Genomic DNA, 21,590 nt, shown 5'->3' with positions numbered 1-21,590 from the left:
AGATTGTCAGTATTTCTGGAAGTGCTTTAGAAACTGTGAATAGCCTCCATTTCTGATATCACAGTCACACAGTATACCATAAATTTAAGTTTCTTGGCTGTAATTTATAAGCCCGAGAGGCTGATTGATACTGAGAAAAATGACACAAGAGGTCAAGTTGATTGGACTAGTTTTACAGAACATTCTTCAGGCAGCAGTAATGAGGAAAAATGCTCAGCCTCACCTTGTATGGAATGGAATAATCACCAATTAACAGTGGAAACCTGCGGAGAATACACTTAGTTCTTGTCAAAATAGCCATTTGAGGGTTACAATTATGAGACAATTATTAGGGATAAAGGTGTTAGGAAGATGTTGGACTCATACATAACCTGTTAACTTTGGGGAGGTACAACTTCATATAAATGAAACTCTAGCTTCCATTAAAATTCATTATTTGAAAAAAAATTCAGCTTGATTCTGGAAGGTTTGGGTATAGTCACAATAGTATCTGCTTTCATATAAAACCCAGCAGAAGACAAGAGTGGCAGAATTATGATATTTTGACTCTAATGCACATTTGATGTCTTGAGCAAGTAGCCTTATTAAGTTGACTGGCATGACACTAGCTCGTAAATATAAGGCTGGATTAAAAAAAAAATGTTTTGTGCGGTAGAAATAATGAGATGAGCCAGAAGGTGGTAGTAAGCACCATGGATTTTTTCTCAGATTTACAGCAGAAAGGATTTCTAAACAGTGTGTGCGAGTTAGTGCTAAACATAATGTGCAAGATATTAAAAGGATGCGCCAGCTGCTTTTATGTGATGCAGAAGTATTCCAGCTGGCTACCAGATTTGGACGGTACCTGCCAAGTGCAGATATTTTTAAAGTACGGATCTTCTGAGTCTAGTGCTGAGGCAGTACAGTTGGGTCTCATCGCCGGCAAAGAGCTCATGACTGTGACAACGCCAGTACCCTCACTTTGCATGGAGCACTTTGGAGGCAATATATGAGAATTCTCCGTCTGTTGACCCTGTTTTTTCGAGGCTAAAAGGACTTGTTGTGGTTGCCTTACCCGAGGGCCTCCTCAAATCCCAGAGCCTGCGCTGCTAGGAAAGCATGCAATTTATGATGACAGGCGTATTCTGCTCATAACACTATGTAGATAAGAAATGCAAAGATTGCCTCGCGTGTTGAAGGTATTACAAAATGTGGCTTCTTTTATGCAGTTTTGCATTGTGCTGGTCTGTAGTTGTTAAAACCATTCTTGGCTGTGCAGCACTGCATCTCATGCCTGTAATGTGCATCAGCAAGGAACTGATGATGTGATAAATTAGTGTAGCGATAGTCCCGAAAAGGTGGCAACGTTGCTTTTAGCACCAATATCCAATTATTAGTTATTTAAAACAGAGTAGGCAGCTTTATTAGGCTCAGCTGGCAGCCTTGGTAATACAACCAAGGATGTGTCATGAAGCCCAGCTGCATTAAATCTGCATGAATGTAAATGATTGTTGGTGCTTTACCAGTGTGAAGTTAAACACAATGAATGGTTGAGATATCATAATCAGTAAGCAGCACTTCCTTACACACTTCCCTAGTGACAGGGGAGCAACCCTAAGCAGGTCTTCAGAAATAAGACCCACTGAAGTCAATGGCGTTTACTCCCAGGAAAGTGGAGCCAGTCTGTAATCTATTGTGAGGTTGATTGATCCATTCCCGTGTAGTTAGGCATGCCGAAGTCTATGGATTTCAGTGGACTTAGGTACACCTAATTCTGCACAGGAAATGGCTGGTCTACAGAAGCAGGAAGAGGCTATTTCCAGTCTGGAGAGAGGGAAGTTATGACTTGCTTAACCCAGCCCCAGAACAACCACATTAGCCGGAAGAGTGGAAGTGGGGGAGAAGGAGGACCTCTGCTTTACAGTACCCACAGGATCGACATTGGATGTGTTTGTTACTTTAGCATTGCCAGTGGCGGGAGGGTGAACCCGGAAAAGGGCTATTTTGCAGCTTTTGGGAATAGCTTACAAAATGTATAAAGGAGGAAGCGCAGTAGAAAGGGGGAGGCGGCTTCTTCTTCCCTTGATGCATGTTTGCTCTGTAGTTTAGTGGGGCTAACTCTCAGCTAAGTGTATCTATGACTGCAATCTTGTTTCATACTTACTTGGCAGTAAGACCTGCTGAACTCACTGGGGGTTTACTCCTGAGTAAATATGCCTAGGATTGCACTGCAAATCTAGAAGCACAAATGTTTTCCGGCAATAGTGGATAATGTGCAGGATGTCTGTGCTTGGGTAAATGTCTTGTTTGTTTGTTTATGTCTAATAAGCATATTGCTGCATCTGGGAGGTGCCCTTAAGCAGTTCCAGACAGAGCTGGATTGGCGAGGAAAGCCACACTGATCTGTTTCTCTCCCAGGCAGCTCCCAATGACCCTCTTGCTTATCCAGCCACTATAAAAAGCACCCTGCTTCAGTTCAGGTTAGGGTGGTTCTTTTTAAAAAGTGGAATCAGATTTGCTGCTGAATTCCTACTGAAGTCTTTTTCCAAACCCAGTCACCTGGGTACTTCAGTGATGTGCAGTAATTTGAACTGGGTTCCAGAAAGAAATACCGTGAAACCTTGTAGCCGCTGTATAGAATCACAGACTCATAGAGTTGGAAGGCCATCTAGTCCAACCCCCTGCTTAATGCAGGATCAGCCTAGAGCATCCCTGACAAGTGTTTGTCCAGCCTCTGTTTAAAGACTGCCAGTGAGGGGGAGCTCACCACCTCCCTAGGTAGCTGATTCCACTGTTGAACTACTCTTACTGTAATTTCCCCCCCCTAATATTCAGACAGTACCTTTCCTCCCACAATTTAAACCATTATTGTGAGTCCTATCCTCTGCTGCCAAGAGGAACAGCCCCCCTCTAAGTAACTTCCCTTCAAATACTTAAAGAGAGCAATCATGTCCCCCCTCAACCTCCTCTTCTCCAGACTAAACATTCCCAACTCCCTCAGACTTTTTTCATAGGGCTTGGTCTCCAGGTCCCTGATCATCCTCATCGCTTTCCTCTGCACCCGCTTAATTCTGTCCACATCCTTTTTGAAGTGAGGCCTCTAAACTGCACACAGTACTCCAGGTGCAGCCTGATGAATGCAGTGTACAGTGGAACTATGTCATCTTGTGATTTGGATGTTTTGCCTCTGTTGATACACCCCAAGACGGCATTAGCATTTTTTGTCACTGCATCACACTGGTTGCTCATATTTAACTTACAGTCCACCCTTACCCCAAGATCTTGTTCACATACCCTGCTACCCAGAAGTGTATCCCCCATCCAGTATGCATGTCCCTCATTTTTGTTACCTAGATGTAGAACTCTGCACTTATCCTTCTTGAATTGCATCTGGTTCACATCCACCCACTTTTCCAGTGTGTTCAGATCTCATTGAATTCTGTCTCTGTCTTCTGGTGTATTTTCTGCTCCTCCCAACTTGGTGTCATCTGCAGATTTAATGAATAGTCCCTCTACACTCTCATCCAGATCATTTATAAAAATATTGAAAAGTACTGGGCCCAGAACCAAACCCTGTGGCACCCCACTGGACACCTCTCTCAATTCAGATGAAATGCCATTGACAACTACTATTTGAGTATGGTTCTTCAACCACTTCCCCATCTACCTAACTATCCTAGGGTCCAGTCCACAGTCCTCCAGTTTACCCATCAGAACATCAAACGAGAAAAATAATTTCTTAAAATTGCTTGGGTTATTTGCAGTAACCAATATGAGCAAGGCACTGGATCTTCTGTGTGGGACAGCTATGATCCTGAATAGCTGTGAACGCTGGAAGGGGTAGGATGATGAAGCAGGGAGAGAAAGGAAATTAGTCCTGTATAAGGCCACCATGAACATGGAGGAGAAAGGGGATGAGGACGCAAGGGGAAAAGGGAGGTAGAGGAATGGGGCTATAGAGGCAAAAGGTTTCAAATGAGTGAGGCAGTTGATGGAAGGGAATAGGGTGGAAAGTTAAATTGGTGAGGAACTAGTGGAGGGAGAAGGAAGAAGGGGTGCTGTGGTTGGAATAGGAATGGGGGATAACATGAAGGAGCATGAATGAAAGAGAAATCCAAGGAGGGAGAAGAAAATACAGTGGGGAAAAAGATAATGTGATGAGAGGGGGGAAGAATGGGGAGTATGGTGAGGAGAGAAACAGGAAAGGTATGACTGAGGGCCTGACATGAGGGGTATGGAGAAGAATGATAAGGGGTGGTGGGCAGGATGTGGGGCAGATAGGAATAAGGAATATGTAGTGGGCATGGAGAAGTGACCATTTGGAAGAGGAAGGAGGTAGGGTTAAAGGCAAGGAAAAGGCAAAGCAAAAGAGTAAGAAAGGAGGGAGAAAGAAAAAAACATTTGGGGGATTGGCAAAGCTAAACCACAACCCACAATGGTCTGTTGTGGGCCCCACATGTGCAGGTGTGTATATATTGTTTTGGTATTGAAATATGAAGCACACCATACCTAAAGGAGAGCTTGGTTGCTTAGAACAGGAGCCAGGAAATTCTCAGTTCAGACCTGACCTCAGATGAACTCCAGCAAGCCCATCCCTTTTGATCATCATTTTGCAGTGAGTTTGAGCAGACTACAGAAGCCCACTGACTACAGAAGAACACTGGCTGGGAAACTTTTGCTGTTACCGATATTGAGAAATGGTGTCAAGATCACAGCCCTTGAGAGAGAATATATTGCAAAAGATATTGTGAATGCTTTCTTTTTCTATGTAACTGTTGCTTCTTTTCCTGTGCAATTTTCGTAGCTCTGTATAGCTCTTGTTTGCTGCAGCCTTAGGCAAGCCACAGTCTCTCAGCATCTGCAACAGAAATGATAATACGCAGACTTGCTCTATAGAGTTGCTGAAAAAATTACTGAGATAATGTACATTAAAAGCTTCGGACACTTCAGAGCACTATGTAAATGCTTATTATTGGGCGAAAACGCACGGTTGCTTTATCCTCCTTTAATCCCTGATTTAGCCAGGATCGAACGCACATTAGGCGAAACGCATGCGTTGAATCCTGGCTGAAACAGGGATTAAAGGAGGATAAAGGGACCATGCGTTTTCACCCATTGACTGATATCCAATCATGCCTGTCTGAAAACTTTAGTATCCCTAAGTTAAAAAGGTAAAGGTCCCCTGTGCAAGCACCAGGCCATTCCTGACCCATGGGGTGACGTCACATCCCAACGTTTCCTAGGCAGACTTTGTTTACAGGGTGGTTTGCCAGTGCCTTCCCCGGTCATCTTCCCTTTACCCCCAGCAAGCTGGGTACTCCTTTTACCGACCTCGGAAGGATGGAAGGCTGAGTCAACCTTGAGCCGGCTACCTGAAACCAACTTCTATCGGGATCGAACTCAGGTCGTGAGCAGAGCTTGGACTGCAGTACTGCAGCTTACCACTCTGTGCCACGGGGCTCCTAATCCTTAAGTTAAGGGAGCAGTTTCCCCCTTATACTGCAGCTCACGGAGCCCCCCAAATTTTGTTTCTGGATGTCAGTTGACCTTCAGGCAAGGGATATTGGAGGTCTAGAGCGAGAAGGAGAAATTGGTGGAAATGGTTTCTCGTTTTTAAAAAACTTACTTAAGACTTTGGAATGTGGTAGGATGAGGGCCACTTTTATTAAATTTATTATTGCTGAATAAAAAGTGAAGTTTAAACCCTCCTTTATGCAGATCAGTGAAATATTGTGTCTGGTGCCTTTTAATTCACTGTCTAATTTGTGTGCATCCTTAAAGCTTTCAGTGTTTTTGGTTTTGAAGTTATTATTGCCTACATCTACATATTAATGTAATGTTAACAAAGGAATCTGTTCAGTTCTGCTGGTTTGCAGAACACACAAACACACACATGCAAATGGGAAAAATAAAAGTTGAAGGTGGAAAACTAATTCTGTAGTAAACAAAAGAAGCTGTATTATTTGGACAGAGACTGTCATAGTCACAGCAGTTAGGGCTGCCAGCAGTGTTTGGATATTAAGGTAAACTTTAGAACATGGAAAATACTGAACTATCATCATTAAACACATTATAGCGTATTAATTAGGAGAGCCAACATGGTGGTTGGCCCTGGTTAATACTTGGATGGGAGACCACCGAGGAATGCCAGGGGCGCTATGCAGAGGAAGGCAATGGCAAACCACCTCTGAAGGTCTCTTGCCTGAAAAACCTCACAAGGGGTTGCCATAAGTGGGCTGTGACTTTATGGCACTTTACACACACGCGCACACACAACATATTAATTGTTGCCAAAATTACTCACATTTAAGCAAAAAAAATTCTTGAAAATGTTGTATAAGTCTACAATATAAGAGTGTTTTTTTTCCAGTGCTCCCCAAAATTTCCCAATTTTGTCATTGGAAACACTGAGAGATTTTTCAGACTTTTTCATGCTGTGAATCTGGAATGAGTGAAATGCTTTGTAAGACACCTACCCTCATCTATTTGCCCCCCACTCCTCTATCAATCTACCCCTATCTCTTTTGCCTCCTCCACTTTTTCCCACCAGTCTACCCCATCCTTGCTGCTCTCCCTATCTACCCCCACCCTTGTTACACCACTAACCCCCAACTTTGAAGATCTCTCTAACCCCCCCCACCCTTGGCACTCCTCTCACGCCCCGCACCCTTGCTTCTCTTCTAACCTACCTTTCAGCAGGCGGGTGGTGGGCTTGCTGGCTTGGGGGCATGTGTGTGGTGAGGACGTCCTTCTTGGCTCAGTGGTGTGTGTGTGTGAGATTCATATGGGGGGAATCCCATCTGCCCCCTCACTTTCTAGCCAGGCCTGCCATGGCTCCCAGGCTGTGCCACCACTACTGGGCCCAGTGCAGCTCCCTGGTTTAGGGTTGCCAACTTCCAGGCACTAGCTGGAAATCTCCAGCTGATAGAGATCAGTTCACCTAGAGAAAATGGCTGCTTTGGCATTGGACTCTATGGCGTTGAAGTCCCTCCCCAAACCCCGCCCTCCTCAGGCTCCGCCCCAAAAACCTCCTGCCAGTGGCGAAGAGGGACCTGGCAACCCTACCCTGGCTGCACCGCCTGAGGTAGGTGCATTCTCTGTGCTTGTGCAGAGAACGCTCTTTTATATTGGGGACAGTTTAAATCTCCCCAGTGGTTGTTTTTTTTTAATATCAGATTATTTTGCAAACCTAGGGAGTTTACTAAGTTTGCAGAAACATCTGTTTAGTGCAAGTGTGACCCTAATTCGTGGATTTAGGTATACACATATGGGGGCCACAATTGGAAAATAGTATATAGATGATATATGATGATAATCTGATGATACCTTAGCAGAGAAACAATATCAGGGACTGCTTCTAAGGATTTGGAGAGTTGTTTCCTGATATGAAATAACTCAACTTCCAACAGATCCCTTAGTTCTTAAGCTTGGCTACAGTGTGATTTGTAGGCAATTCACAGTGTGATTTGTAGGCAATTTTGAGTGCTGGTACCTATCATTTTAGAAAGTAAATACTGTGTTTCACAGTTTGTCACATTGCCTTATATTTTCCATTTTTGGAAGGGAGCTAAGGTCAAAGGAAAACAACATCCCAGAATAGGTATTTGTGAGGTTAAAGTGAAAATGTTTCACAAAACTGCCCTAATTTAAAAGAATCTCCAAACTACATGCTGAGGCAAGAAAGCTGTCACTCTGCCATCAGAAATAATTTAATCAAATGTCCCCAGTCCAAATGTTGTCCTTCTAGAGGAGGTTGCATGCTGCATCTCTGCATGATTTTTTTGCCCTACCCTTGCATTCATACATCAATCTCTGCTGCATGCATTTTGACACATCTCTATTTCTGGTTTGATTGTAGAAGAAAAGTCACCTATCATGTGTTCTGAGAGCAAGCTGCACATTATATCTCTGCCTGAGTCACTGCTTTGGGATTGCCTCTTCCTAACTGAGGGACACTCCCAGACTTGCTCTTGGTTTATTCTCAACTGGGAGGTGCAACTGAGCGTGTCTGTCTCACTCCTGAAGATTTGAAGCTGTCTGATATCAAATCAGTTCATCCATAGATGAATACTGTCTGCTCTAACAAGACAGGGTCCCAGGCAGAGAGAATCCCCCCCCCCAACAGCTGTTGATTGGAGCTCAGAGAATTGAACCTGGAGCATTTTGCATGCAAAGCACACTGAACCACACCCCTCCTTCATATATGATATGATTTAGCTGACACCTAAAAAGTATAGAGAGGCCCACAGGTATGATGAAAAAGAATAAACGCAAGAGAGGGACAGTTCCTCAGCAATACTGGCGGCTTCCTCAAACTGAGCAGGATTTGGGGGAATGGGGAGAATGACACATGAGAGGAGCCAGTGAGAAATAATTTGAAAGAATATTATTCAGTGTTACATTTTAAAAGCATAGCCTCCCTCATCAGCTTAATGCCACTGATATACTAAAATTACAATTAATAATGTATGTAATTTCCCCTGCATTGAATTTTAATTTGGAATGGCAAAATCTCGAAAACGTGTTGCCAAATTTAATCGGCTTGTAGTGAAAGCATAAAGATGTAGTAATAATGCACTGTTTTCATCCTCAAGAGATGAGTCCTGGAGGCAATGACAGGGTACCAACATGCACAGAAAATCTTGTGTTTTGTTAGTGACGCAACAGATTTTAGGACTGAAATCCAGATGGTTAATGCAGCTAGGAGCTATGCTTTTACCCTTTTGTTCAATTTGTATCCCACAAATAAGCAGAGGGTTGTTCTGTATACTGATGGTGATGCAAAACAGTACCGAAGCTGTAGGGGATAATGCGGATCAGGGAAAAAACAGATTACATCTCTAGAGACAGCATATGCATTTTTAAAACTTTCTTCATGTTTTGGGGCAAATTCATTCTGTACAATTTTTGTTCTTTAACTTGTTCGTTGTGAATGTTGTATACGCAGGATTCTGCAAACTAGGGATTACAGTGGACATGGTTGCCTTAAACTAGCACTCACAGCTCATTACTGAGACTTGCAGCAGCCCGGGATGGTGTGGCCGAGGCGCTGTGGCACAGCCTCCATAGAGGTTTCCCAGCTGCCGCAAGGCTTAAAACCCCATTTTTAAAAGTTAAAATTTGGGGGGGGGGGCATAGAAAACAGGGATGTTTCACCAGGAAAAACCTGGTGCAGCACTGCTGTTTCGGAGGGGGGCATTCCCGTGCTGGAAGAGGTTAGGAGGCAGCCTACCAGCAGCCCCGCTTCCGGAAAACCCTGGGAATGGCTCTTAGGATGCTGGTGCGAGCTTTTGCACCGACAGGACGCCGGTGGGAGGCCAAGCCAGTGTCCATGGGCCACACTGCTGTGCCAGTCCTGGGGCGCCACTGCAAGGGGCACTATGCTGGTGTCCATGCCACTTTGCACGGCGCAAGGGGCACGGACACTGGCATAGGGGGCTGGTCACCTCCTAAGCCCATTTGGCTCCCAGACTCAGGAATGAGCTCTTAGTCCTTAGGTTGTAGAGGAAGGCAGGAAACAGGTTTTTCCTCTACAGAAGCAACTCAAGCCTTCCCAAAAACGTAGCCTACTGATGTTTTTTTTAAAATGTAGCTGCATTTGGCAAAGGGATGTATATCTCAAGTAGGCTTTGCAGCCTCTATTGTGTTCAACATTGTATACCTGAATTGATTGAAAACATTTTGTGAATCTTCTAGCATCTTCTGTCAATAGTATTATTCTGTGACCAGTTGCACAAGGTGTTCTCTCATTGGAGGGAGTGCAGGCAAGCTGCGGCACCTCTCAGCTAAGTACTGAATGGATGGAATATGAGAGACTGGGAGGAAGAGAGAATGCAGTAGACAAACCAGGGCTCTTTTCCCTATTGTACTTGGGTTTCTGTCCTTCCCAGCAGGCAGCTTCTTAAGTTTTCCATCCATTGATTCTGTATAGATACTTAAAGGAGAGTCCATTAAAATATCTTACACAAATGTAAGTAGCTCACAAGCAAGGAGCCTGTTCTTAGAAGACACTCATAATCAATTCAGACGCCCATATTTATAGATTTTCAAACTTATCTTATAATGATAACTCGCTGTCCCACGGGCACACAGTCTTGGCTAACTAATTATTTTATAATTTCACACAGTTAATAATCAAATATCCTCTTAAAATACATAAAAACTATGTTAGTTCATTCTTGCTACTTTTTATCATGACAAAGAATGTTTAAAAATTAATGGTTACAAGCTTCTTGTAACATGATTATCTTTTGACCCTTAACTAAGACACCCCATCTTTGAACTATATTTATTTACTTCATTTGTACTTCGCCTTGCTCCCCAGTGGGGACCTAATGCAGCTTACACTGTTCTTCTCTCCTCCATTTAATCCTCACAGTAACTCTGTGAAGTAGGTTAGGCTGAGAAAATATGACTGTCCCAATGCCACTCAGTGAGCTTCCATGGCATGAATGGAAATTTGAACCTGGGTCTCCCAGTCCAACACACTGAACCACTACATCCACACTATATTTCTGCTTCTGTGTTGGGTTGGACATTCTTGCTATTCTCAGATACTTCTTCCACCTGGGCTCCCCAACATATATCTATTGATATGAATTGCATCAATATCAAATTCTAATCTACCAAAGGCCATATTATTACACTATTTCTTTGTTCCAAGGCTGTTCTGTTCTAGGATCTGGACATCCTATTTGGCATGTTTAAATGATTTTAATGAGGCCTGATTCTGGGCTGCAAAAGCAACCTCATGATCTTTTAAAATCAGGACCAACAATGGTTCCCCTATAAACTTGGCCATATCTGTGACAATGTATGTGTACTTAAATGTGTACCTTTTTAAAGAATATCATTTGGATAGCTAGCCATCCTTCCAAACAGCATTGGTTCATAATTTTAAAGCATTTTAAACCCATTCCCCACTTTATTTGTAAGATTAAAAATCTAAAGATATTTAAGATTTTTAAAGAGGAAAACTTCTAAAAAATGCAGCAAGACTACCCCTCCCTCCCCATCTTTAAAGTTGGATGTGAACTAGAGGAACTGTAGCCATGTAGGAAATCACTCAGAAAATCATGTGTATTGTATGCACCTTTACTAAGGGCATCTAGATAATTCATCAAAGCCCTGTTTCTTAAGAATCTTCTTTCCCTGTATGAGCCCTTCCTATCAGTTTAGGTCTTTTGAAGAAGCCCTGCTTTCAAATACAATCAGTGGAGGCTCCTCCCTGTAGAAGGTTGCCTCAGGTTGACAATTATAGGGCTTTGGAAGATACTGAATTAAAAAAAAATCTTTTAGAGAGTCGAATGTAACAGCTGTGTGAGTTAATGGTTGCAGTATGTGATTATTTATTTTGAGTTTTTAAAAATTCATCTATTTATTTACAGTGGTATTACAGCATTTTGTAAGATAATGTTAGCCTCCTTGGTTCCACTGCAAAAATGCAGAGGATTAGGTTTATAAAGCATTACCGTATATGCGGTTTGTTAAAAGTGTAAAGTGAATTTATATAGAGAAGGGGAACCCTTTATTTCCTCTGACAGATTATTCTGAAGGGTGAATGCCACCATAAGGCTGTAGATATAGGGCGAAAATGCATGGGAGGCTTTGCCTTGGATTTGCCGCTCTCTAGATGTACATTTTCCCCATCTGAATTCTCAAAACTCTGCATAGGGGCTTATTTTTGAGTTCTGAGAATTTGGCTGGGGAAAATGTGCATCTAGAGAGCGGCAAATCCAAAGCAAAATCTCCTGTGCGTTTTCTCCCATAGTGTACCTCTCAGTGATGTGGAACTGCCACAAATGCTGGTTAGATCTCAGGAGGGGGGCTGACCTACATTGGCAAAGGCAGTCCTTCAGATACGTCTGAGCACACCCAGACTTTCATCCTGTTCTGTCAGAAGCTTAGATCCACCAGAGTGTTTCTGTAGGTGGAAAGATTTCTGTCTGAGTGGTACTACTTTCTCAGCTCCCTTCTCCTGCTGCAGCCCAAAATACCACCCTTAACGCCATTCCTAGAGGGGCCCCCTGTCCCTTTCAGGGGACATTTTAGAATCACACTCTATAGATGGAAACCTTTCTGTTTGTAGGAACTCTCCCTTGGATCCAGTCCACAACATGTATTTTAAAAAGAGTCAATAAAGAGCTCACTTAATGATTGTGGTCAGAAAATTAAATTTGTTGAAAGAAGGGAGACAACAGGTTCATAGCAAATGTCTGTTCCATATGTCTTCCTGGTTTCATCTGTGTTATATTAGTGGCTGAAGCAGGTTGTTTTCATCTGGCAGTGGTGCAGGGAGAGTGGTGCTGTGGCAAAGGGGAATATTCTCTGCTCCTGTCATACTGTAAATGAGGCAGCCGGCTAAACCTTAGCTCGTGATCTTTAACTTTTTCCTGCTGATTGATGAAGCAGAAAATGAAATATTTTCTTTTGAGAACCAGTTAGAATTTCTGGTGCTGACTTTTCAGAATGGTTCCAACAGGTGAGCATAAGGTTCTTAGGCAGCATCAAACACCCCTGTACTAAATAACTGTGGTTGAAAGTGCATGTCAGGAATTTGAAGGTTGCTTTATTTTGCGGTATTCGTGGCTGCTGCTAAATAAGTTGCTGAATGTTTTATAAGTTAAAACCTTAAAAATAGTCATATATGCTCTATTACAGAAATAAGCTTTTTTCAAGGTACCGAGCATTCTTCTTGTTGCCACGATTCCAAGACAATTAAAATCCAAATGCATGCTTTTGTAATAAAATATGATTATTGGCAAATAACTTACAGTTCCATACCATATAGAACAGTGTCCGAAATTTGCTGCTTGGGGTGCTTGACTCACTTGTTACCCGAAATGCTCTTTGATTGGGGAATTAGCTGAGCAGATCGGTAACTTTATTATTTATAAAGCAAGATCAACCAACTATACCAGAGCCCATTAACTGTGCCCTTAAGAATAAAGACAGACAAGGGATTCCGAATTAAGAGAGTTTATGTCGTTTCTTTCATTCAATGATGCAACACAAATATACAGAGATTCTAAGAAATAAAAGGTAGTAGAATAAGGACAGCTGCCAACGTGGCAGGAGGTCGTTGATTGGGAAATAATGTACCTTTTTCCAGATTAGGAGTTGTCCAAGTTCCATTAGACTAAGAGAGCAGAAAAAGGGGGACATGGGGAATAAACAGGGGGCATGGATAGCCCCCAGCGTATTCTAGCATGGCTGCTCACTCCGGCAGAGTGGCAGGCTGTATGAAATGGGAAGCCCTAAGGTAACAGTCTGGGCTGGGGTCACCCCAGATATACTGTTTTTCTGGGGGCGGGGAGAGGGGATTTACCCCTCCTAGGTTCCCAGGTGACAAAAGGATTAATCTTCGGCTGCTGGGGTGGGGTAGTGAGAATTTGGAAATCTATTCTGATTCCAATGACTTTTGCAACCCGGGAGGAACCGGGAGATCTCTGTTGAAGTGATTAATGTTCTCAAACAAAAGGCGCGATCTCCGCTAACGTCTGGGAATCGCTGCTGCATAGCTGGAGGAACGACTCATCGCTGATATCAGGATCGCTGCTGATTGCCCATTAAGCTGCTGATGTTGCAATGGGAGAGGGGGGTGTTGGCACTGACTACGTGACTGTCGTCTTTCCACGACATGGCTGCGGCTGTAACAGAGTTTGCACAGGAACATGGAGTCTCTCAGGTTCACTGGAGGTTGCCCTTGCTTCTGCTTCCTAGCTGCCGGCTGCACAGAGCGCACAGGAGCGGCCGTGTCAGTTTCAATGGAGCGCGCTGCGGCCGACCCGATAGCGTGTGGGGTGGGCGCGTGGCTGGAACAGTAGTCGTATGCCTGCATATTGGGTTGCCATGTCCAGTCCGGGGGGTTTAGGTGGCCCGTATGCTTACGCACTGCTACATGCTAGGGCTGGCCCTAACTAAACCACAATTCTAGTTTATTGTTAAAGCATGTTTTGTTTCCAGACAGTAAGTGCTAAAATAATTAGCCTGCTATCTCCTTTTATGCAGATATTTATCACAGGCAGAATGTGTGCTTTTGGCAGTTGTGAAGGGGCCATAGCTCATTGGAAGAGTTCCTGCTCTGCTGGCAGAAGGTCCCAGGTTCAATGCTTGCCACCTCCAGTAAAAAGGTCAAGTAGCAGGTGATGTGAAAGACCTCTGCCAGAGACCCTGAAGAGCTGCTGCCAGTCAGAGTAGACAGTACTGGGCTAGATGGAACAGTGGTCTGACTCAGTATGGGGCAGCTTCCTGTGTTCATCTGAATGCAGAGAACAGTCCTATCAGAATCTTCTAGTCACTGCACATCATATAACCTCCATCTTACTCTGAATTTCCCAAACCAATGAACAGTGTCTGAGGAGATGTTACCTGAATATTATTGGTTCTCTGGCCTTTTTGTGTGTGTAAAATGCCATCAAGTCACAGCCGACTTATCGCGTCCCCTTATGGGGTTTTCAAGGCAAGAGTCTAACTGAGGTGGCTTGCCATTGCCTTCCTCTGCATTGCAACCCTGGACTTCCTTGGTGGTCTCCCACCCAAACACTAACCAGGGCTGACCCTGCTTAGCTTCTGAGATCTGACAAGATTGGGCTATACCATGCTGCTTTCCCTCCCCTCTGGCCTTCTTAGAACATGTTTAATGAGAAGTTAATGCTATACAAAGATCTGTGCATTTCTATTCTATATCTTAAGGAGAGTTCTCTGGTGATAAAGTAACATTTATTTATGTATTTAACTTCACTTATACCCTGCCTTTCTGTGTGGTTAAAAAACAGCAACAGCGAAGAATGAGACCCCCATGACAGGAGCAACAGTCATAATCATGCAAGCAGCATTTTCAAGACAGGTTAGCACCGGCTCATTTCCATTCCTCCCAACCTTAGGGCTATCACAGCAGCTCCTCACCACGTCCACACAAAATGCTACATCTCTATGACCTAATGCCAGTTGGAGGCAATTAAGATAGTGCTGGCCAGCTGTGCCCCACTTGCCTTGCAGCAGATATCATTTCAGTGGTTGTCATGCCACACCGCAGATAGGTACCATACAGCAGATAGGTACCATATAATTCTTTTTCAAAGAATCCAAAGAACAGCTAGTGTTGTGTAGAGGTTAGATTGTCAGACTCCAGTCTGGGAAACAAGGTTTGAATCCCCACTCTGCCATGGAAGCTTGATAGGTGGCCAGTCACACTCTCAGCCTAACCTGCTTCACACCATTATTGTGAGGATTATATGAACATAAGAGCATAAGAAAGGCCCTGCTGGATCAGACCAAGGTCCATCAAGTCCAGCAGTCTGTTCCCACAGTGGCCAACCAGGTGCGACTTGAGGAGAGGAGAATATCATAAGCTGCTTTGGTGTCCATTGGAGTGAACAGCATTCATCAGACCATGGGGTCATGCTTTTACTTAATTGGAAAGAGCGTGCAAACTTTAAAATTACATACAGGAGCATGAGGGGGGCAGAGACTGCTGGACCATGACTTTAAGTTTTGAAACAGGACATCATGATGCTCAAGGGATTTTCATAATTTTCTGGTAAACCCCATAATTGATTGATGCTGCCCCCCCTTTCTCCGGCCACTCCCTTGACTGGGGGCATGGGACAGGAGGTCTCTGTGGGAGATGGCCCGCTGGAAGCAGATAAGTGGCATCCCTTCATAGAGCTCTATCTGCTGAACAACAGTATGCTGTTGCTTATGTACAGCTTAACACTAGAATTTATGCTTGTAAAGATATCATTGTGACCTGGATGGCCCAGGCTAGCCTGATCTCATCAGATCTTGGAAGCTAAGCAAATCAGCCCAGGTTAGTACTTGAGACCACCAAGGATGTCCAAGGTCGCTACACAGATGCAGGCAATGGCAAACCACCTCTGTTTGTCTCTTCTATGGGGTTGCGACTTGATGGCACTTTCAACCAAAAAGATATCAGCTTTATCTGAAAGCAGAACTGCTGATTTATTCTTAAATGCACTTCATTGCTATATTGGCAATGCCTTTTTCCTCAACAGTTTCACTTGTTTCTATTTATCTTGGGCTAAGGGGTAAGAGCTGTGACCTTCATAGCCCTTGATAGCCCAATATTGTTAGATCTCAGAAGATAAGCAGGGTCTGACCTGGTTAGTTTTTTGATGGGAGACCACCAAGGAATACTGGAGTCACGACGCAGAGGCAGGCAATGACAAACCATCTCTTTTGTCTTGGAAACTCCACCAGGGTCACCATAAATCAGCTGTGACTTGACAGCAAAAAATGGTAAAAAGCAGGCTTTGGGTGCTTGCTTGTCCCCCCTGCTCATTAATTTTCTTTGCTGGTGTTAACCATTGCTACAGATTATATCATTCTGCTCTGATTAAAGGAAACTATCAAGTAATCCCATAAATGTGATTAAGGGACTGAAGAAGAAGAGCTGGTTTTCATATGCCAAGTTTCTCCACCACTTAAGGAAGGATCAAACAGGCTTACAATCTCCTTCCCTTCCCTTCCCCACAACAGACACCCTGTGAGGTAGGTGGGGCTGAGAGAGTTCGGAGAGAGCTGTGAGTAGGCCAAGTTCACCCAGCAGGCTTCATGTGTAGGAGCGGGGAAACCAACCCAGTTCATTAGCCTCTGCAGCTCATGTGGAGGAGTGGGGAATCAAACCCGGTTCTCCAGATTAGAGTCCACTGCTCCAAACCACCACTCTTAACTACTACACCATGCTGGCAGCGCAGTACTGGTTAGATTTAACACCCTTCTAAATGCATTGAAATTAGTGTGTAACTCTACTTAGAGGTAAGATATGGAATATTATGTCTGCATATTGTCTTAGAGTCACCCTTGCATCTGGGAATGCCTGGATAGAACAATCTACAGTCCGTAGAAGCAATTAAATTAAGAACCGTATAGCATTTAATAGAACAGAATAAACAGACTGCAATACAAAAGTCTTAAGGAGTACTCTCCCAGATTTCAGTAAATACATAAAACAATTGAATCGTAAAAACTTAAATGCATTTCTAATTTCACTACACTAAAACTGATTTAAGTATATGAGAGATGGTTGTAAAATAATTCACATTAATGTTTAAATAAAGAGAAATTGAATTTGGCTGGGAAGCCAATTCAGGCATTCCCCCCCCCCCCCAAATAGGTGCCTGAGTAAACTGTGCGTGTCTATTTTATGTATGTATGCTTTGCCCATGCAATCTGTTTTCTCCTTTTTGTAGCCTACAAGTACCTGAATGAGTATGAATGTGCAGAAGGCCCAGATGATACTAAACATTCTGTATGTGGTTATGAGGCATGAGTGCTCAGGGTTTACTTCAGTGTCATTCCATGTACCTTCACATCTGTGTATCAGCCCGTCCTCACTTTCGCTTATTTGCCGTATACTGAAGAGAGACGCTACAACTAAAAATATTTACAGAAATCGCCTCTGTCTATTTAACGGCAGCTTAAAAAAATAAGCCAAAACAATAAAAACCAATGTTGAGATGACATTGCCTTCAAAGGTGGCAAAACTTCTCATTCTCGGGTTTTTGCCCTTGCTGCTTCTCGTTCTGGGATTATGTGCAACTCTTGGAGCACATCACATAAAAGGCCAAGAAAATTTTGGGTGGACAAGCAAAGTGATGCCTGTAATAATACTGAACATACTGTGTATTGACTTTGTATTTAGGACACATGAAGATTTATAGTCCTTTGGAGATAAATATTTATCTCTAAGATCAATAAGTCTTGATTTGCGCTGAGCTGAAAATCAATATTTGCTTATTATACCAATCCAAACCCGGAGGTCCAGGATGAGATTCCAGAAGTGAGACAGATCTAATGTTTTCTATACCAATTGTGTTTACAAAGCCTACTTGGATTGAAGAGACAGGGTTTTTTTATTGCCTATTGTGATTTTCATAGTACAGGTAGAAGTTTCAAGTGCACATTTGACTGTTTAAATAATAACTTTAAATGGGAAAATTGGCTTAGATCCAAGACACTGAATGGTGTTCTACATGCGGAAGATGGATTTTCTGCTTTCCTCTTCCCTCTGTACTTAAAAAGCCGCTGCTGAAGGTCGGCGGACACTTAGCAATGGCATGGGGTGTGTGTATGTGGAGGGGTGGGGCTGAGTTGGGAAGGGAAAATCAGTGAAAACTTCTCTCCTCATGCAAGTTTAAATGCCTCCTGGTTAAGCAAAAGGCAGGTTTGGATCCAAGTTACTGTTTTATGTTAGGAAAATTGGCCATCCTTGTATCATGATGAAACTAATTACAGTAGTATGGTTGGGGGAGGGTCTATCCTGGCTGGATGATTGCAGGTCCAGGTATCTGAGATGGGGACAAAAGGTTTGTCAGTCATTCTTATTAACAGGGGAGTCAGCAGGGCTTCCGAAAGCCACCATGTACCCCCAGACAAAAATTCCATCTGCCCCCCCAATCCTGATCGAAAACAAATATCACAACAAAACAAATCACTTTGCTTTCTGGTACTGTGAATAGACTAATAATAGTTACCTGGGAATAAACTCCATTGAATTAAGTGAGGCGTCAGTCTCAAACAGTACTAAACTGCAAAAAGACTTCAAAACATTTCTACTAACCTGAAAAAAGCAGCCTCACAGGAAGGGAAGTTAGGGAGATGTGAGAAGTCAGTTTCATTGTCCAGGGAGAGGAGACAGGTGAGCCAAGTCTCACCCCTGCGATGCACTGACCTTATTTCTGTGTATATGGGGAATTATGTCAGCACGCTGGGATGCTGCCAGCGTTCCCTCCTGTTACCCCAGCTGGCCAGCTGAGTGGCATCGGGGAATCCCCTGCCCACAGCAGGAGGATGACAGCCCTAGGTATATGCCCAAAGAGTTACACACAAGGTTTCTACAGCATAGCTTTGTATGTTCAGTAAAATCAAATATTAAACACTCAGATTCTAATCAAACAACATGATTGTCACCAGACTTCAGATACAATACATAAAAGCATGTCATCTCTAAAATATGTGAGTGAAAGCATCTGCTGTAGAATCCCTGAGGTTCTAATGCTTATTAATATAATAAAAAACAATATTGCTATGAATGCAGCAGAGATTCAGCTACTGAAAGATACAGACTAATCCACCCTTGGGCCAGCTTGCTGAATTTATAAAGGAGCAATTTCAAGAATATTGAGGGTATTAAGATTTATCAGGTCCATATATTTGGATCAAGGTAGCAAAACTTCTAGGGGACAGTTGTAGTTGAATGAAAAGGATAATATATTTCTGAGAGGGGAGAGTCTGTGGCTCAGTGGTAGAGCATCTGCTTGGCATGCAGAAGGTCCCAGGTTCAATCCCTGGCATCTCCATTTAAAGGGACTAGGCAAGTAGGTGATGTGAAAGACCTCTGCCTGAGACCCTGGAGAGCCGCTGCTGGTCTGAGTAGACAATACTGACTTCGATGGGCCAAGGGTCTGATTCAATATAAGGCAGCTTCATGTGTGTTCATGTGAGAGTGCAATCCTAAAAAGGTCTACTCAGAATCTGACTCAGGTCTATTCCATGAGACCTACTCCCAGGGAAGTGTTCTTAGGATTGCCCTGTGAGAGAAGTAGTTACCCATTCCTGTGATCCTGGATGGGAAAAAGGTGGGGGGAGAGTCTGGGGTGCTCTCAGTGGCTTTGCTGCAGGTCTTGGTGGCTCCAGGTCATCCTTGCTGTGACACATACGTACATATGTAATAGGCACAGCTTGTAGGAATACTGATGAATTATGTTCAAAGACAGCATATCTGCGACTGGTGCCATCAGAAAAATAATAATTATACATTTACATTTGCAAATTATGGTGATCCTGAGGTGGGCCGGAAGAGGTATAAATATGGAAGTATGCTGAAATGGTTTTTTTTGTTGTGCATTCTTTCAGGTGGCCTAGCGCTGGCTCAAGTCCTATTTTTTTATGTGAAATACCTTGTTCTCTTTGGTGCTCCTGCCCTTGTCATTCGAATGGATGGACTCACGCCTCCTGCCTTACCTCGATGTGTAAGCACCATGTACAGTTTTTCTGGAATGTGGAGGTTAGCTTTATTTTATTGCTCATGTTTATTGCAAATTCATTTTTGTGAAAGAGCACCATAGCACATAATGTGGTGGCGTTGTGGTTGTGTGCCATAAGTTGCTTTGCATCCAGAGAGAAGCCCACAAATTGACAAGCAACATGGGATGTTCATTTGTAAATGCAATCTTTGAAAAATGTCCTTCCATTTAATAATGACTTTCTTCTGTCACGGAGGTGAAGAAAAGTCTGCCTTTGGGATGTTCATCATCTTAATGGTTAGAACTGAATCCAAACCACTTAACTCTACTGATCTGATAATTATTTTCTTCCCACATCTTTATGAAATATGATTCATTTTTCATTCCTCGCCCCCCTGAAAAAGGCAGTTTGTGTGGAAATTCATAAAAGGAACAAGAAGTGATGTTTGATTAGGTAACCCTACAGGGAAAGTGTTGAATAGAATACTTTTCACAGGCAATGAACTAAAATCAGAAAAAAAGTCACTTCAGGGGTCCCCAGCTTCCATTGGTTTGAATGACCTGTTGTATAAATCTGTCTGCTTGGAGTTTTTTTTTTTTTTTTAAGTTTTCATCTCTACAGTTGCACACATAGCACAGTGGTGGTTGTTGGCCTTTCTTTTCTATGGGATGTGATTTATGGATGGGATCACAATCTCGTGGAATGCACTTTGGATGTCCTTTTGGGCCTTCCTTTACTCCGGTGGCAACTGTGCCCTGGAATTCTTTTATCAGTTATCTAATTTCCCCAGCTGTCCCCTCTTTTGGGTGATAGCAAACTTGCCACTATCAGTTATGCCATGGTCACCTTCTGGTGACATGCTTTGTGGACGGGTGACCCTTAAAATTGTTTAGAAATGATGGCTGGTACAAAATGCTGCATATGGGCATTTTTCAAGATGCCTTTGTATTAACCTGCCCCATCTGATATGGGTGGGATCTTCTGCTCCTTAAACAAGGGCTTCTCCTGTTTTCGTTAAGCTGACATCTATAGTGAAGGCATGGTTCTGAACTCCATTGCTGTTGGTGGTTTTCTCTGAGGTTATACAGATCAGTTCTTCCTACTCCTTCTCTGTAACACCCCCCCCCCCAAGGGAATGCATTTAAACCTCTGGGTTTTAAGAAGCAGATAAAAGCCTTATTTGGGCTATATACTGCAATGGTCTATATACTGCAATTTGGTTATATAGATTTTAATAATATTGTTGGTATGTGCGAAGCCTTAAGTGTGAAATTTACTGTTTTAGTTGGTTATAGGGTTCCTTGATGTGTTTCTGATTTTTAATCAACCTTTTGAAGTGGAAAGATAAATTCTACATTTTAAAAATAAATTAAATGTACATTTCTTTCCATTCATTACCTTTATTGTCACTTTCACACCAGAAATTCCAAAGTGAAGAATACTGTGCTTCCTGTTGTAGATTTGTGCATGCCAAAGGGTGATGCAGCAGAAATCCAGACATTTAATGAGAGTATGCTTTTTGTTTCATTTGGTATACCCCCAATAACTGTTTTTGGCCCTCCTCCCTGGTTTTGGTGTTGTGTGCATATGTTTTTATGTTGTTTTAATGACAAAATGAGCCT

General features: G+C 43.0%; 1 protein-coding gene across 1 annotated transcript in view; it reads left to right on the top strand.

Annotated features, from left to right (window-relative positions):
• HHAT (hedgehog acyltransferase) overlaps positions 1–21,590 on the top strand; it is a 155,540-nt gene that overhangs the window by 45,372 nt on the left and 88,578 nt on the right. The window contains exon 7 of the mRNA XM_056853378.1: positions 19,858–20,008. Coding sequence (XP_056709356.1) covers positions 19,858–20,008 — 151 coding nt within the window. The remainder of the gene's footprint in view (positions 1–19,857; positions 20,009–21,590) is intronic.

The sequence above is a fragment of the Euleptes europaea genome, chromosome 7 (assembly GCF_029931775.1).
Source record: "Euleptes europaea isolate rEulEur1 chromosome 7, rEulEur1.hap1, whole genome shotgun sequence".
In the NCBI taxonomy this organism is placed as follows: Eukaryota; Metazoa; Chordata; class Lepidosauria; order Squamata; family Sphaerodactylidae; genus Euleptes; species Euleptes europaea.
The sequence above is the reverse complement of the archived record's forward strand: the minus strand, read 5'-3'. Positions and strand labels throughout refer to the sequence as shown.